This window comes from Tursiops truncatus, chromosome 5 (genome assembly GCF_011762595.2).
Source record: "Tursiops truncatus isolate mTurTru1 chromosome 5, mTurTru1.mat.Y, whole genome shotgun sequence".
Lineage (NCBI taxonomy): Eukaryota > Metazoa > Chordata > Mammalia > Artiodactyla > Delphinidae > Tursiops > Tursiops truncatus.
Genome location: NC_047038.1, coordinates 65851653 through 65869752, shown reverse-complemented (window position 1 = coordinate 65869752; position 18100 = coordinate 65851653). Strand labels below are relative to the sequence as shown.

The 18100-nt window shown below is 37.0% G+C and overlaps 1 protein-coding gene across 2 annotated transcripts in view; it reads right to left on the bottom strand.

Moving 5' to 3' along the window:
• TMEM33 (transmembrane protein 33) overlaps positions 1-18100 on the bottom strand; it is a 34466-nt gene continuing 16366 nt past the window's right edge. The window contains exon 8 of one of the 2 annotated variants that reach the window (XM_073805193.1): positions 1-438. In XM_073805193.1, coding sequence (XP_073661294.1) covers positions 393-438 — 46 coding nt within the window. In that variant the 3' untranslated portion in view covers positions 1-392. Of the gene's footprint in view, positions 439-11020; positions 16728-18100 lie in introns of those variants that run through there. The other variant, XM_033856962.2, reaches the window with a different exon arrangement.

Sequence of the window (18100 nt, the reverse complement as noted above, 5' to 3'; positions counted from 1 at the left end):
TCCTCATTGCACTGATACTTGTTCTCCTTCATTGCCTTAGGTAACATTTTAAAAACACTCTTCTACAGAAGAAAAAAAAAAAGATGAACTTTATTTGGGAAAATAAACTAACAACAAAAACACAAAAAACAAAAAACCTTAACCCTTCTATTAATGTAGGCTTTAGAATTCAACATTCTAGAAAAATGGAAGGAAGTGGTAGGGAAGAAAACCCAGTCCTGTCATACATACATTAGTGATCTGGATCCTATATTACCCTCTGTTCTTCAAAAGAGAAACATATGTGGAAAGTGTTTAAATGGATTACCCAAGGTCATAGATCTGTAGAAGTAGTTAGTACTGAAACCCGGGTTCAGAGCTTTATTCTGTTCTCTTACCATTATATCACAATATCATGTAATCTCCAAAATTTTGTGACAATTCAAAATTTTACAGTACCTGGGTAGGGGAGAAAATGGGAGGTGGTCATTGTTACAAACATCAATTATTACTAAACAGTACCTGGAAAATAATTATAGTTATTTTCTGACTATTTGGGATATAAATAAGTGGGAAATTATGTTAACAACTATTCAATTTATTCAGTATAGCACTCCACAGAATTGTCCTAAATTATAGATGACGACGATGACAGCCAAAATGTTTTGAGCCCTTTATGTGAAGCACTATGCTAAACACTCTATATGCTTGAGCTCATTTTATCATTTCACAATGGATAGGATATTATTATCCCCATTTTACAGGAGAAACAGAAATCACACAGCTAAGAAGTGACTGAAACCAGGTCTGTCTGATCTCAGAGCCCTAGATCCTGGCCGTGCTCTACTGCTTTCCAGTGATCGCACAGGCTCCGGACATGCAGGCTCAGCAGCCATGGCTCACGGGCCCAGCCACTTGGCGGCACGTGGGATCCTCCCAGACTGGGGCACGAACCTGAATCCCCTGCATCGGCAGGTGGACTCCCAACCGCTGCGCCACCAGGGAAGCCCTTTCCGGTGATCTTATCTCTGCTACTTCCTATGTGTCTCAGGTCATACCCATATCTAAAGAAAATAAAATTGTAATTCTGGGCATCATTCTCTGCACATTAACAGATAAATTTAGTTTCGAGCATTTCTTAGACTATTTTTCCATCCTTCTTAAGAATTCATTTGGGATCGTTTAGAAAGAGCATGTTTTGGAGAGGACTTTCAATCATTTACTGATTTTGAAGAAGTACTCTGGAGAGAACTCTTGCAATTACAGAGGCTGATCTGACTTTGCCAAGTAATAGCAGTTTTGCTTTCTGTCCCTTGCATAAACTTTTATGTCCCTGGAATTGTGAGAGGTTAAAAAAAAAAAATCCACCTATCAACATAAGGCTTTGTACTTTAATAAGGGAAAAAGAACAACATTCTCTTAAAGGGTCCAGAGTTTCTTTTTTTCCCTGAAAGGTGCTGACTTAAAACATGGCAACATAAATTTTAATCAACACTGACTCATCAAGTAGGATTTTGAAGGAAGTTCTTTAAATTCCAGGAGTCCCAGAATCTCCTAAGGTAAAATGAGAAGCATAATGTAAAATGTAGCTATTTGTACAAAACTTCACAGTGTACAAGTTCACCTCAAACAATCCTCAAAATAATTCTCTACTGGCCGTATTATACAAATGAGGAAATTGAGGCCCAAGGAAATTAAAAGAATGTCTGTAAAGATTGGAACCACCGTGTGTGGACTTTTTGACATTACTCCTGATGTTGCATGTATTTTAACTCCTTCATTATGTTTTAACATGTGAGCTAGTATGTCACCTGAATCCATCACCAAAAAGAAAACCAGAGACATCCTGAATAAAAAAAAGGCCAGAGTATGTGGCAAAGCCTTTATTTACTTTTCCCATGGAGTTTTTTATCCTATCATAGCACAGATTCTACCTCTCCACCATCACTTTCCCTCTCTATTCATCCCTTCTCCCAAATCTTTCGCTATCTCCTGCCTCCCATTATCTTGGACTGGCAATAAAGGAGCCTTTAGTTTCCATCTATCTGGGAAGGAGGCTTTGGGTCCTTCAGATTTTTCAGAATGAAACACCACCAAAGGAACCTTTTTTTCATTTTTCTCTTGTTAATGCTGACTAGTTCTCAAATCAACCTAAAAAAATCATGTTAAACAGGAAAAAAAATTCTCACACACACCTTAAAAGCAACCCCAAAATGGCAAAATGTAAAGAATTTTCAGAATGAGTGAATACACACAGGTAATCTATTCCAGCTCCTGGTAAACTTAGGGTAAGGGGTGGGAGCCAGAACAGGACACTAAAGGCAGGAGGTAAAGAAGAGGCCCCACGCAAGGAGAGGAATCTAACATAAATTTGCATAACAAACAACTGCATTTGAAGTCTAGAGACAGCTAGGAAAGTTGGCTTTTTCTACCTTGGTGTCAGGTGGAGGGAAGAAAAATCCCTAAGAATTCGTAACCACAAGCCAGTATTCATAACATTTGTACCCTAAATTTACACTTCCTGTGTGGGGAAAAAAAAGAGCTAAGAGCTAAGAATTGAGTTTAAGTGGTCCCAGTGTGTAATGCCCCAAGGCACCTGGCAGAAGCAAATTTAAATCCTTTTAACCCAAATCTCTGTTGCATGCTCGAATTTCTAAAGTTTAATGGGGAGAAAAAGAAAAAGAAAAAAAAAAAAGGCAAGTGTGTATAAATTCCAAAATAGTAGAGTGGGAAAAATGGGTTGAAAAAAAAAATCTAAGGGAAAAAACCACACAAACAAACAACGAAAGACACAAACAAGAAAAGAGGAAAAGGGCTTCCCTGGTGATGCCGTAGTTGAGAATCTGCCTGCCAATACAGGGGACACGGGTTCGAGCCCTGGTCTGGGAAGATCCCACATGCCGCGGAGCAACTGGGCCTGTGAGCCATGGCCACTGAGCCTGCGCGTCTGGAGCCTGTGCTCCGCAACAAAAGAGGCCGCGATAGTGAGAGGCCCGCGCACTGCGATGAAGAGTGGGCCCTGCTCGCCGCAACTAGAGAAAGCCCTCGCACAGAAACGAAGACCCAACACGGCCAAAAATAAATAAATAATTTTTTTTAAAAAAAAGGAGGAAAAAAGAAACAGAAAAGGCAGAACAAATAGCACAAAATAAGACTCTAGAAATAAACCTACATATATCAGTAATAACAGTAATTATAAGTGGACTAAACTATGCAGTTAAAAAACAAAGTTATCAAACCATTTTTAAAAGTTTAGCTATATATTATTGCTAGTCACGTTTCAGTCAGGGAAGCAGAACTTTGCGTTATGAGACAAGGAATTTATACTGAAAGTAGATTTTATACAATTGGGGGAGGAGGTGGAGACCTCAATATCCAGAAAGGGGAGATAGATAATCAAAGATACTGACTAGTCTCCTAAGCACTGCCATGCGTGTTGAAGACTATAAGGAAAAAATGAGAAACAAAGCATATCCCATCTATCGCGAAGCGGATATGGAATAGGAATTTGTGGAGAGTTCTATGGGAAGTTATCGCCCCTGTGAGTCTACCACCTCTAGGTCCGCAGCCAAGCAGTGGAGGCCGACCTGGAGCAGCCTTCAGGAGCAAGAGCTGTAAGAAGCACAAAGAGAAAAACACACTGGACCCTGCTGGGCATCTGTTGCAGTTACTCATCACCCTGTCTACAAACCTTCAAAGTAAAGGCCACTCCTTCACATCTACCTGTCAATTCTCATACAAATTCCTTTTGGGAGCCAAGTCTAACCCAGAAAAGGAAATTCTGGGAAAATGTAGTTCCCAGCTTGATTGAGCTGACGATAGAACAATCCAGAATAACTGTTTATAAGAGACACGTCTAAAGCATAAAGAACAGGAGTGGGAACAGACACGTCAGGCAAAAACTAAGCAAAAGAAACCTGGTGTACTTGATTAAAATCAAACAAAACAGATTTTAAAGCAAAAGTTGTTTTCTAGAGTTAGAGGGCCATGATATAAAATGTTCAACTGGAAGATAAAATTCTAAAGTTGCCTACACCTAATAATATAGCCTTAAAATACACAAGGCAAAAATTGAGAGGATTACCAGGAGAAATTGACAAATCTGTTATCACAGTGAGAGACTCTGACATACCTTTTCGAATAATAGTAAAAGCAGATGAGAAATAAGAAAGAATATACGAGATTGAACAACACTAATAAAAAGTGTAAAGGAAAAATACTGTGCTGTGAAAGAGAAGCTGGGGAGGTATTAGGTATTATCTTAGATTAGAGGTTGAGGTTTTGCCAGGTGGATACAGCAGGACCATGGGGCAAGTGTTGAGGACACTGCCAAAAGAAAGGTTCAAATGATGTCAACGTGCTTGGAGAAAAAGGAAATAAAGACAAGGATACGGTGAGGAAGAGGGAAAAAGTAGGACTGCCTGTGGAATGATGTTTCGCCCATTGGCCTTCCAAGTGTGCTGGTGGGCTTTTCACCTAAGCTGGGCTCTAGGCTTAGAGAGAAGTTCTTTCTTCCTGATTTGTCTTTCTGTACCTCAGAGTATAAAGGGGAAAGGTGTCATGGAGTCACTCAACTAAGCCTTAGGCCACAGGGGCCTGAGGATCTCTCCTTACTTAAGAGGTGCCTACTCTCCTTTCCCTTCCCCTCCTCTCTCTGGTCAAAATTGAGAATTATTGGCAAGAGAGTATGAAGAAGATTGAAGCATTATAGAGTTCAAACCTAGGTATTTTCTCTCACAAAAGGCATCTGAGTCGGGACAAGGCCTGTGGCAAGGATGGAGCACAAAGGAAAGAGATAGAGAAGATCTTTAAGCCTTTTTTCATCAGCAAAAGGAATGAGTTCTTGGGGTTAACGTAATCCAGCCCAACTCACCAGGACCGGAAGTCAAAAGGGTCTAGTACAGAACCTATTACTATTAACAGTGTGAACTGGCCCAGGAAGAGACCACAAGCTGGTGGCCCATAGCTAAATTGGGTCCACAGTGTGAGACCGGCAGTGTTTAGAACGTTTTCTTAACTTGAATTTGAATGTCGTTACGGGTACTTTCTGTCTCAGTTCAGTCTTCCCACTGCTCCTGACATTCCTGTCACTGGCCAATTCACCTAGTCTTGTTAGGAAACTTAAATACATTGGTGTTTGTGGCATTATCCCTTCCGTTTATTTTCCTTGGGTAACAGTAAATACTGAGTTGAAAACCTGGGATCCTGGCCATCTGTTTCTTTTTAAAAGCCTTGATCAACATCAGTAGCAACAATCAAAACCAAACAAAAAATCCTCAAAAGATTCTATGTGAGTTTGCACAGTGATTTACAACCAGGTTTACTAAGTGGTTAATTACAACCCAAATTAATTTTGCATTTTTCAAAGGGCTTTTTTATATTCCATTTAATGGTAAGAATGAACAATGAAAATATAGGAGATGGGCTACACAGTCTTAACTAAAAGATTATATGGAAATGACACTGAAATAACTAACCAGTGTTAAGTTCTACTGATGTCTGTGAGTGATAATGTATTATTTCAAGGTTAAAAAAATGGGTATTTGGTGTAATTAATATGCAATACATTTTTCCTGGCATGGTAGTTAGGAGATCCATTTATAAGAGAATCCTATGACAACCAAAAACAGTTCACTTATAGAAGAAGAGCATCCACCTCCTCTTATCCTTGCTCAAAACTTTGAAGACACGTAAGAGTGTCCAAGATGACCTCCTTAAGGTTGGACAAACAGCCCATGTATGGAGGCATCTCCTAAGTATCGAATCATTTATTCTATAAATTTTTGTTTTATTTAAAGATATATATTTATTTACTTTGGCTGTGCTGGGTTTAGTTGCGGCATGCAGGATCTTTAGTTGCGGCATGCTGACTTCTTAATTGTGGCATGTGGGCTCTTTTTAGTTGTGGCATGCATGCGGGATCTAGTTCCTTGACCAGGGATCGAACCTGGGCCCCCTGCATTGGGAGCGCAGAATCTTACCCACTGGACCACCATGGAAGTCCCTATTCTACAAAATTTTAAAAAAGAAAGAACTAATCTTATGATACCCAAATTATGATGGTATCCCAAAGAACATCCATAAGCTGTCACAAGACTGTTACTTAGACTATAAAAATGCGCACTCACTCAGTGAACGTGGGCTGAATGAGGGCTCTAATGATTTCCTTCACAAATTATCAGTCAGGAATTCCCACTGACCTGTCTGTGGAAATTCGGTTTCTCAGCCATAAAACAGAGATAAAAAGTCTACTTGTTTCATAAATATAATGGAAAAATTCATTAGCTCACTTAGGTACCTTGGAAACTAATAGTGATTATTAACCAATGAAAATGGTCTAAAAACTTTTTTTAACATTAAAAGGTAGAAATCATTAGTAAGAAGGCCTTTATATCCTTGATTGGGTGTTTAATGTAAAAACCACTGGAAATAAAATCAAGAGTCAAGCAATGTTTCTCTCCCTCCACCCCTTGCCCATGGCTTTTTATTACAGGCAAAATGAGAGCCAATAGAATTATTTCTCCAAAAACTTGCCACCAAGGGGCACTTTGCTTGTAGTGTAATTAAAATAAGATTCTAAAGTTTTAAAATTTGAGAATCTGATAACTACCAGTATATAGAAAATAGAGTAGGAATGATTTTATAAACTAACTTCAAAGTTGCTTGTGCATCTTATTATAGAAAGGTTAAAAGATATGGATGTTATCAAAAGCATTTCAGGGACTTCCCTGGTGGTCCAGTGGTTAAGCTTCCGTGCTCCCAACGCAGGGAGCCAGGGTTCGATCCCTGGTCAGGGAACTAGATCCCGCATACCGCAGCTAACAGCCTTTATGCGGCAGCAAAGATCTTGCATGCTGCAACAAAGATCTCGCATGCTGCAACTAAGACCCAGTGCAGCCAAATAAATAAATAAATATTTTTAAAAGCTTATCAGTACTATATAAATATGTATAGTTAATTATAGCTGCACAAAACCACTTTAGAGCAAGTATAATGAACATAAAAGCTCAAATGGAGTTGTAATAAACCTTACAGATTCTTTGATTTTTACCACAGTAAGTTAATATCCTTTCTGTTAAGAAAAAAAAAGAAAGAAAAAAGCCCTCTGGTAGGTTCTAATTATAAGGGTAAACGTTTAATTACTCACTTTGAAAGAATATTTTATTCCCAGCAATATATCCATATAACTAAAAATATCAGAGCCCAAATTAAAATATTTTTCTAAAAACTGTTCCAATATTTTTGTAAGAAATGTTCTGCTTTTATTTTGAAATTGAGGATCATCCTCAGGAAAGGAAAATATAAAGTTCATATTAAAAACTTCAGTTCAAACTAAGTCTAATAATACAGTAAGCCCTAAAGGGAAGTTTAGCCTTTCAGACAAAGGTAATTTGTAAATACCTCAAAAGATGAACTATATACTTTGTATATTACTAAATGGAACTGTAAAACATGAACCTGATAATTCACAGTGTCAAGGACCATTATTTCAGATCAGAGAAACCTGCATATACAACTGTATTTTTTATGAGTTAATGACAAAAAAAGATACCCATTTTATTCTGGATCACTGCAAGTTTCATTTCTTTGTCTTGAGGGTTTGTAGTTTGTTACTTAAATGAAATGGCCTATTACTCTTGGAAGTCTAGGAATAAATAATTGTAGAGCTCCAAATTTAAATAATTTAAATGAAAAAAATACTATAAACTACTGTTTTCTTTTTAAAGGCTATCATTTTTTAAAAATTGGGAATAAATTGACCTGAATTCCACTATTTATTTGGAAATATCTATAGTTTTAAAGGTAATTTAATAAGAACAATGGTTCTAATGTTATTTATCTCCATCTTTGGTTAACAGCACTCCCTTCCTTTGAAGCAATGACCTAACCCCTCTCTGTTTCCAGTAAGACTGCCGAAGTCCCACACTCACCATGTTTTCAAGGAAAAAAATCCTTGGACACACTACCTCCTTTTGGAGGGAGAAAGTGAAGTGGGAAGGCAAAATCTTCCCTACCTCTTTCCCTACAGGGTGGTGGTTTCTGTGTCTTTCTCTGAGGGCAGCAACACAGGGGAAAAAGTCTTCCTTTTACTGAAAAACACTAGAATTTTCCCTTTCCCTTATGTTATGCTTATTGTTATAAAATTGTGTTAAGCCTTTTTCACGTCAGAGCGTTGCTGTTAGTCAATCACTTCTAGACACCCAATCTAAAAGACCTATGTTACTGTTAATTTTTTAATACTGATCTTCAAAAGGATCCTTATCTTTTATTTTTTAAAAATAAATTTATTTATTTTTGGCTGTGTTGGGTCTTCGTTGCTGCGCACAGGCTTTCTCTAGTTGCAGCGAGCTGGGGCTACTCTTCGTTGCGGTGCGCGGGCTTCTCATTGCGGTGGCTTCTCTTGTTGCGAAGCACAGGCTCTAGGCTCGTGAGCTTCAGTAATTGTGGCACATGGGCTCAGGAGTTGTGGCTCACGGGCTCCAGAGCACAGGCTCAGTAGTTGTGGCACACAGGCTCAGTTGCTCCATGGCATGTGGGATCTTTCCCGGACCAGGGCTCGAACCCGTGTCCCCTGCATTGGCAGGCAGATTCCCAACCACTGTGCCACCAGGGAAGTCCCAGGATCCTTATCTTTTAGAAACACAATGTAATTTTTACTTAGTGGTATAGAATACTGTGAATTATTTAAACTAGAAGAAAAAGTAAATAGAGGTGAAAGTAGACTGGGGTAGCCATGGTGGAGGATTTAATGAGGGCTGGGTGATAATAATATGGAAGTTCATCATACTATTCTATTTTTATGTATGTTCAAAACTCACCATAAGAAGTTTAAAAAAAACCAAACCTTTGTTGACAAATTGCCTGTTTAGACTCATAACTCTCGGGGATCTTGGCTGACAACTTTTTTTTTAATGTTTATATTATTTTTATTAAATTTTATTTGCCTATAATGTATACATCAGTAGTATAATGCATGATGGAAAATTCATGATTTATAAAATAGTAATGAAATTACCCTCACCTTAGTCCCCAGGGTAGGCAACAAATCTATACACAGACATGCAACTATACATCTGCTTCTCTCTTAATCTTATATCTTAAAGATTTTTCCACATCCGTACATCACAGAGCCTCCTCATTCTTTCGTATTGTACTCTGGATATGTTATTTACCTATGCCATTACTTAACTGTGTCCACTGAAAGGAAAACAAACACTACTTCTTCCTTTACTCACACTCATAATACTTAAGATGCCAGATGTGTGGGGTTTCCTACACCAAGCAATGCTGCGATATTCTGCAGACACCAACTGGGTGTCGTACAGTTCAGTTCAGTCTGACACCATCCATCTGATCCCACAAGTTACGGGCTCAGGCTCATGGTGCTGTCCCCACTTCAGACGCCAATTGCAAGTCCCAGGTTGTCACCTACTCTTCTGACTGGATGACTATAATTCAGCATTCCCACAATCACCACCTCAGGTTTGATACTTTGCTAGAACAGCTCACAGAACTCAGGGAAATGTGTTTACGTTTATCATATAATAAAGGATGTGGATGAACAGCTAGATGAAGAGACATCATGGAAGTCCAGAAGGGTTCCAAGTGTAGGAGGTTCTGTCCCCATGGATTTGGGTTGCGCCACCCTCCCAGCACGGGTATGTTCACCAGTCTGGCAGCTCTCCAAAGCCCACAGTTCAGGGATTTTCATGGAGGCTTCATTATATAGGCATGATCAATTATTAACTCAATCTCCAGCTTCTTCTCCCAGGAGGAAGGCGGTGGTGTTACCGAACTCAGGTTCTGCTGCTCGCCGCTGGAATGCCAATACTCAAGAGATGAGAGTGCTGGTTGGAAAGGAAAAGTTGCTTTATTCAGGAAGCAATCTGGGGAGAAGATGGACTGGTATCCAAAAATCAACTTTGAAGATTCTGCTTGACTATGAAAGTTTTTTAAGGGAGAATCATTTGGGGAAGAGGGATCTGACTTCCCGTGTGCACTTTCTTCTGATTGGTCTATGGTGAGGTAACAGAGCCGTGTTCAAGGAATCTTGTGCTCGGCCTTAAGTTACCATTCTCCACCCAAGTGGGGGCCATAGTTCCTACAGAACTCAAAGATATTGTTATATTCCTTAAGGAGGAACCAGGACCCTGCCCCACAGCTGCACTATTGTTTCTTGACTGCTCCTCCTTTTTTCTGCTTTCGAAACTCTCCTTCCCCGATAAGCAATGGCTGACTGCTTCCTTGAGGAGTCACTCCATTCAACCAGGCTTAGGGAATGACATGACCTTTCCCTCCCCAAAGCTCAGAATTATTTCCTAAACAGCTTCAAATATCCCCATATGCTCAGGGAAAGAGCATTATGAATTAACAATATATGTTCCTAAGAGCCTATACCACTGAATCTTTAGGAAATCAATTCTCCTAACACTCAATTTATTGAGCTATCAAACATTTTTCCCCTTACAAGGACAACTCATTTACGAATTCAATATTTATTCACCTCTCAAAATTGCCTTTATTCAACTGATTTCCATAATGCCTCTTAGACTACAATCTCTAAGTGGACAAGGATTTAACTTGCTTCTTCAGTGTTTTGCTTAGTACCAGTTATTAAAATTGCCACACAAAATATCTGCCAGCTCTAAACATCTGGAAGGGAAATATATTCCTCTATGTTATCCTGTGTTGATTTATGACTCTGAATATACTGTGTATTGTGAATCATTTTAGGGTTACAAATAACTCATCCACTAGGCTGTAAATTTCACTAGACAAACAAGTACAGGAGAGCAAGCAAGTGAACAGCCGAGAGATGCACTACAATTTTTCTTTTCTTTCCAGTTTCACCTTAGCCCACATTTTTTTTTCCAGTTTCATACTAGATCACAAAATTACACCAGTTCTATTGTTTGTGATGAGCTGAAGACAAAAAAAGAAGTTCAAATTCACCTTATTCTAACAATAAGGCAAGGAAGAGCAATGGAAAGCTAAATTCTAAATGTTTTTTTGCAACATAACATTTTCAAATCAGCTTAAATCCAGAGAAAATTTTTTTTATTATGCAATTTGATTTTTACATCAATAAAATCTTAGATATAACAATACAGATGAGGGAACAACAATTTAATTTGTATTGAAATAAATATTAGGTATACAAAGCAAATACAGTGAAAAAGGGTCACAATAAATTACAAGTGGAGACATTATTTTGCTCAATCACCAAAGAAAGCCCTTGACACTTCCAATTTCACACCATCAAATTTATCATTCTTGCTGATTTAAGCAGAACACAAAACAAATATGGATCCCACGGCTTACTTTCACAGGTACCAGCACAGATAATTTAGTATGATGATTCAATTTGAGAATCAGTAGGGACCAGTAAATCACTGCATAAAAGAAAGAGTGAATGAGGTCCTTTTTCCTAAGTGTCAGCAGGCTAGGATTATTATGTTTATTAGATTTTCTTGAAAGGAGTTCACATTTTCTCAAATATTCAGGAGCAATATTATGTCCCCTCTGAGCCCTACATTAGCATTTATGTGCTTTGATCTTGAATACAGGGGAATGATGAATTTTTCAATTTATTTTATAAATTTATACAGTCTGGATAGTATTGGCCTGAAGAGTATGTAACTCCCCAACCTGTATAATATTAGATATTAAAAATGGATTCAAAAGAAGTTACTAAGAAATGCTGACATACTGTGTATACAGATTTTTTAGTTCAATATATCCCATTATATAGAGAACCAGAAGTAATGCATTTATATATCAAGCAGTTTTTTATGACTCTCTTTCTAATCCTTGTGACCCTTTTACATTTGTTTCAATATATACATATCACAAATGTTATCTGCCCAAGACTTTGCCCATTTGGTCTCAACTTACAGATACATACGCAAGCAAAAATTCGTATCAAAAGCATTTGTCTTATTTTAAAGTTACAAAAGAAAATAGTCTAGGTTGGAACTAAACTGTCATGAACCAAGAAAAAAAATGGTTAGTTTAAAAGTACTGAGCATATCAAAAAAGTAGCTCGGGAAAACTATGATGGAAAAGGTGAAATGATTCTTGGGCCTTTCCTTCCTCTGGAATGTGAGCTAATTTTTAGACTCCAGCAAAGATACCCAATAATAATTTTTCTCTATCATTTTCTAAGAAAAAGAATCTGTTTTAGACTAAAAAAATACTGTACTTTATCTCTTGTCACATCAACTCAAATTCAGTGCAGGTCAGTTTTCCTATTTGCGCTGCACAACAGGAGAGAGACTACTCTATAGTTAATCCCTCACACAGGGATGTGTTCCTTTCTAAGAACCCTCCCAAATACCACCTCTGAAGATAAACACGTCATAGAGTAATTACTACCAGGAAACCTCCCAAACTTTTAGCAGCTCCTTTCTTATCCTTAGTATCAGATCCAGTCACAACTTTCCACCCAGAATATTATAACAGGCCTGCTCATTACAACAATCTCTGGAAATAACTCCTGGATTTATAAAACGTATATGCCTTTGGTATATTATCTGTTGAGCTACACTATCATATAACCTATGTAGAATTCTCTTAACTCTAGAGAAATTCCAACGAGATGATAAGTGAAACTATCAATAGTTGTCTCTGCAACTCAAACTGAATTTACAAATCTAGGTACCCTTCCTAATATCCAAAAATTTCAATATGCTTTTGTATTATTGTGAAAAGTCTAAATTTTAAGAGATGGAACTAGTTACACCTTGTACACCTACAAAATGACCATGAACAAATTTTAAGTACCATTTTTCTACATACCTGAAATGAAGGAGAAAGAGCAATTTTATAATTGATGTGTTTAGGTAATTTAGGCACTTATGAAAACAAAAAAACGCAGAGAGACCATGATCTGAATAACACCAATAATTGTGGCCTATTCTACTATTTACCTAGGAAGCAGATATTAACAGGGTACTTCTTCCAGCTTTTGAACATTTCAATATTTTTAAAATGTACTCATAGTAAATGCTTACTAAATATTTACTGAATACTGAATAATTACATATTAAAGAGTCATGGAATTCAGGTCCTTAGTTTTATGCTGACTCAGGATTTAGTGGCATTTAACCTTCCAACATGGCCCATAAAACAGCTGAGGACTACTTGAGGAAAGAGTGCCACCTACTGCTCATAAGCATAACTGTGGTTACTTTCTCCCTTGAGGTTTTCATTACAGAATAAAAATCAGTCTCAATATGGGTGTCAGCATTGAGGGTAGCAGATCAAAAGGGGATTTGGGTAGATGGGTGGATGGGAGCTTCAGAACTATATTAATTAAAACAGATTCCTTAGCATTAGATAAGGATTTTTACCACAATCCCTCAAAATTAATTTTATTCTTATCTCAAAAAGAACAAAAACTCTTCAGTTCTGCTCGTAGCATTATATACACACTTATTTTCCTTTTTCGGATGAATAATATTCATGTCCTAAACTCACAAACCTAAACTGACTTTTGATCCTGATTTTTGGGAGGAAAAGATGTATTTTGATAGCTTTACAATTCTTAGTTATACAACAGACCATAAATCCTTCACAACTTCTGGTTTAATGTTAAGCATGCCTTGATTTTCCCCGTAAGGGAGGTTCCTAAATAACTAAATTCATTTTTTTTTTTTTTAAAAAGGTTAGCTTTTGGGCTTCCCTGGTGATGCAGTGGTTGAGAGGCCGCCTGCCGATGCAGGGGATGTGGGTTCGTGCCCCGGTCCAGGAGGATCCCACATGCCGCGGAGCGGCTGGGTCCAGTGAGCCGTGGCCGCCGGGCCTGCGCGTCCGGAGCCTGTGCTCCGCAACGGGAGAGGCCGCAGCAGTGAGGGGCTGGCGTTCCGGGGGGGAAAAAAAGGTTAGCTTTTTTTCTTGCTTACTTCTTCTAGGAGCATCTACCTTCGTGAATTTTACGCCAAGATAATTTAAATACTAATTGTTATTTATGAAATTTCTCTTTAGACTGATGTTAAATAGTTAAAATTCATGAGGAATCAAGTATACAAATGGAATATAGAATCTTTGTTAGAAATAAAGTAGATTTTGTTCCACCTGTCCAAGAAGGTTTAATATCTAAAAGTACTAGAAGAACAGCAGCATTATACCACTTCCTAAAGAATATTCTGGATGTTAAATCAACTTTTTTTTAAACCTGTAAGTAAAAATAAATTCACCTATGCAGCTATAACTTCTTCTAGTACATTCATTCTATATACTCTATTTCCTTAATTTTAATTTGATAGATATGCAAGTTACCCTATAATTTCAGATGTCAAATTAGCTAGTTGTATGTATTCATACTGCAAAATTCCTAACTACATGTTCATGCTAACTAAACATCTAGTAATGCTCAAATTGTAAGATTTATTTTTTCATGAGTTTAGTAGTATTTTGTTTATAAATCAAGCCTTCCTTTAAAGAACATGAGCATATCAGAAATATAACTCCATTATGTGATAAAAGCATTGTCTTTTGAAGCACAGAGGGTTTTAAATTGTAATAGTATTAATGTTATATTCTTTTTGTTAAACATGAATTATTTCCTTTAGGAAAATCCTTTTGACCAATAGTAATTTTCAACATAAAGAGGAAAAACTAAAAACAGAGGCATACTTATAGATCATTCGAAGAAACATCATCATGGTAGAAACAAGAGCACACAAAAAGAAAATTAATAAATGGAAAAACTGGTGAAATGTGAATAAGTTCTGTACCTTAATAGTTAATAGCATTGCTCCAGGGTTAATTTCTTAGTTTTAATAAATGTTGTATAGTTATGGACGCTGTTAACACAAGAAGCTGAGTAAAGGGTATATAGGAACTCTCTTTACTATTTTTTACAACTCTTCTACAAATCTAAAATTATCTCAAGATTAAAAAAAATTGTAAAAGCAAACAAAAACACCTAGTAACTTAAAAGTATGCCTTCAGCTGCCAAAATTTCTTGATACAATTCAAATTTTTAAAAACGTCATTAGAAATCAATAATATATTGTTTACTTAACCTTATAATTACTTTATTGCTCTAGAAAGTTTAGTTTTTAAAACCATCAGATAGTGATACATAGTGATAGTGAGACTGCCCCACCCCTACAATCAGCTGTATACTACGAGGCTTCTCTAACTTAGTAGATAAATATTACAAAATTACAAAAGTAGCTGGTGACAGTTGAGCTATCAAGTAGGTATCACATTTCTATAGATCAAAAAGTTGAAAAAGAAAACTGATGTTACTGATAAGTCAGAGTATACTGGAGAAATCCAAGTTACATGCACATAGAAGAAAACTGGTCACAAAAAACCGTTACATTACTCTGTATTTACATTTTGCAAGGTTTTAAACATTTCCAATCATGCAACAGTAAAGATCAGAATGAATTTTAAAAAGGAGTTAATGGAAGCTCAACGAACACATTTAACATATTATACAACTCAAATCACAGTTGCATAATACATCCAACCCCCCCAAATACAGCTGTGCGTTATACCACCGAAACGTGTACTATTTCCCCCACAATTCCTCCCCTGCCTCCATTCCCAGGCAATAACCTTTCCTATAAATCTTTCTATTTAACCTTTTAAGTCAGATTTGATGGGTAAGTATGTATAATCTTCGTTATTATTTCAGAACAGATACAAAGTTTAATCATGCGCTCAATCTTCAGTTACATTCCTTTCAAAAGGCATCTGAATTGCTGCAACTGTCTATGAAAATCAAGCCTAAGAAACCGAGAAAACTCACAGTCAAGAATCTGATCTAAGTAATTGTATAAACTACAGTAATACTAAAACCTATGTATCCACATTTCTAAAAGAAGGATTTCCTATTTGAGAAATGTTACTCAATGGGTCTGTGAAAGGAAAACTGTCCGACTACTGTATTGCTCTCTGATGTAAAACGCTTAGGTGACCACAAATATTTACCCAATTGGTTAACAAGCTTTCAGTTGGGCCTTTTTAAAAAAAAATATTCAAAGCCACAGAAATAATTATGAAAATAAAATTTTGGAAGGTCATAGTATAAGATACATATAGAATTCCTATTATAATGGTACATCTAAAATAAATCTGTCCTAACAAAGCAGCACAAAATCAATTTAAAAGCAATTTGAAATTAAATACAGTGGGAAGTGTTTTTGTTAAAATCATCAACCAAAATTACTGAATGGCAAAAGAATACTGTCTCAAAATATACTGAATTTACATGTTAATGTTACTATAATGAACTCATGCCAGATATAAATTCAGGTTACCAATTAGATGAAAACACATTTTAGAGCTATTTTTACCAGAGAAATAAATGTACTTCATGATAAAGGCACAGCAGCATCTAAAGAATTTTTGATACATTTATCACAAGATTCAAACTTCCCTAACTATTAACAATACATTACAATAAAGTTTCTCAGAAAGTGTTTAAAAGGCTTGATTTAACATGCCAGGAAAATGATCATTTTTCTTTCGAGATGCATTTATGTAAATTATGTAAATTGCATTGAGGTCAGTTTTACACCTGGAATTAACCATCCATAGCAGAAGTAACAGCAGCTAACAATGCGTATTTATATTATATATAACTTAGCTGGATGTTAAACTATGCAACTGTTGGTGCCAGTCTGCTTATAAAGGCAATGCTCTGGAGACAAAGTCTTCTCACAAACAGTGGGCAAGCAGGTTTCATTATTAGATGTTCAACAACAATCCTCAGTTCATTAAACAAGGTCCTGCAACATAAAACAGTTTTCTTTCAGGAACCCAATGAAAAAGCAACGTAACGCAAGAGCAAATGCTAATGAAGGACTTTCCCACAGCCATTAAAGAATTTGAAGTAAAAGTAACCAGGATGCACTGTAGGGAACATACAAAATAAAATTCCCCAAATCACCTGTTTCCTTTCTCGGGGAAAAAAATCATTTAACAAAAGCATTTAATAAATGGCTCTCTCTGAGGGCTGAGATTAGGGATGATCTGTATCTTCTTTACAGTTGAGTCACATAATTTTCATATTTGACTTAGGCAAATTCAACTAGTTCTAAAAAAGAGACCAAGAAAGTGAAAATTATATAATATGAGCAATCCCACCTACTATTTCCTTAAAAGAACGTACTGCCTCTTAGAGCTTTCCTCATCTGAAAAATGGGGCTACGTACTTATTGGAGTCACAGTGAAGTTTAAATGAGACAACACGGAAGATGCTCAATAAATGTTACCTCCCAACTGGATCATTCCATTGATCAAATAAGCTCTTGTTTGCCTTCAGACTAAATCCCACCTCCTCAACATCCCGTGCCTTCTGCAATCTTGTCTCAGTTGAATTTTCCTGCTTCATCTCCTACCACTCTCTGCCACGATGCCCATGTTACGCTGCCTGTTTTGAGCCTAGGCTGGCTGTGGATCACGACTTTGCCTTAACTGTGCCACTTGCCTACGAAGTACTCTTTATTACATACTGTAATCACACACACATCACACATATTGTACAGGTTAGCAGACACAAAATCATGTATACTGTACTGTAATTTATAAGTGCTTTAAAGAATCATGAAGGATAATTTTGGCTGTTCATATTTTTATGTGCTGACTCATCCTACATAAAGATACAACTTCTACCTTTTTGTATGCTCTGTGTTATTTTTATGGTTAGGAGAAGGCAATAATCTGTTTTTTAAAAGGATGTAATACACTCTCACACAAAAACAGGAAGGAAATTTGGAAAGATGCACATTTATCTAAAAACCTGACCTTCTTCTTGTATCTCCTACCTTTGTGACAGCCGCATTACTCATGACTCTCCAAGGTTCCCAGGCCAGAAACCTGGAGGTCTTCTTTATATTATTCTTCTTCCCTAAGCCCCAAGTTCCAACCCTCCTAAATAGCTTTCAAATTTATCCCTTTTTTACCACTGAATTAGTTCAGGCTCTGGACTTCTCTAACAGTTTCCAAATTGGTCTTTTTGTCCTTTTGGTGAGCCTGAAATCCATCTTCTGGAATAGTATTTCTAAATCAGACCTTATCGTGTTCTCAACCCCTCCACATTACAAACTTCAAATGCTCTTCCTACCTTAGAATAAAGTCCAAACCCTTCCACATGATCTAG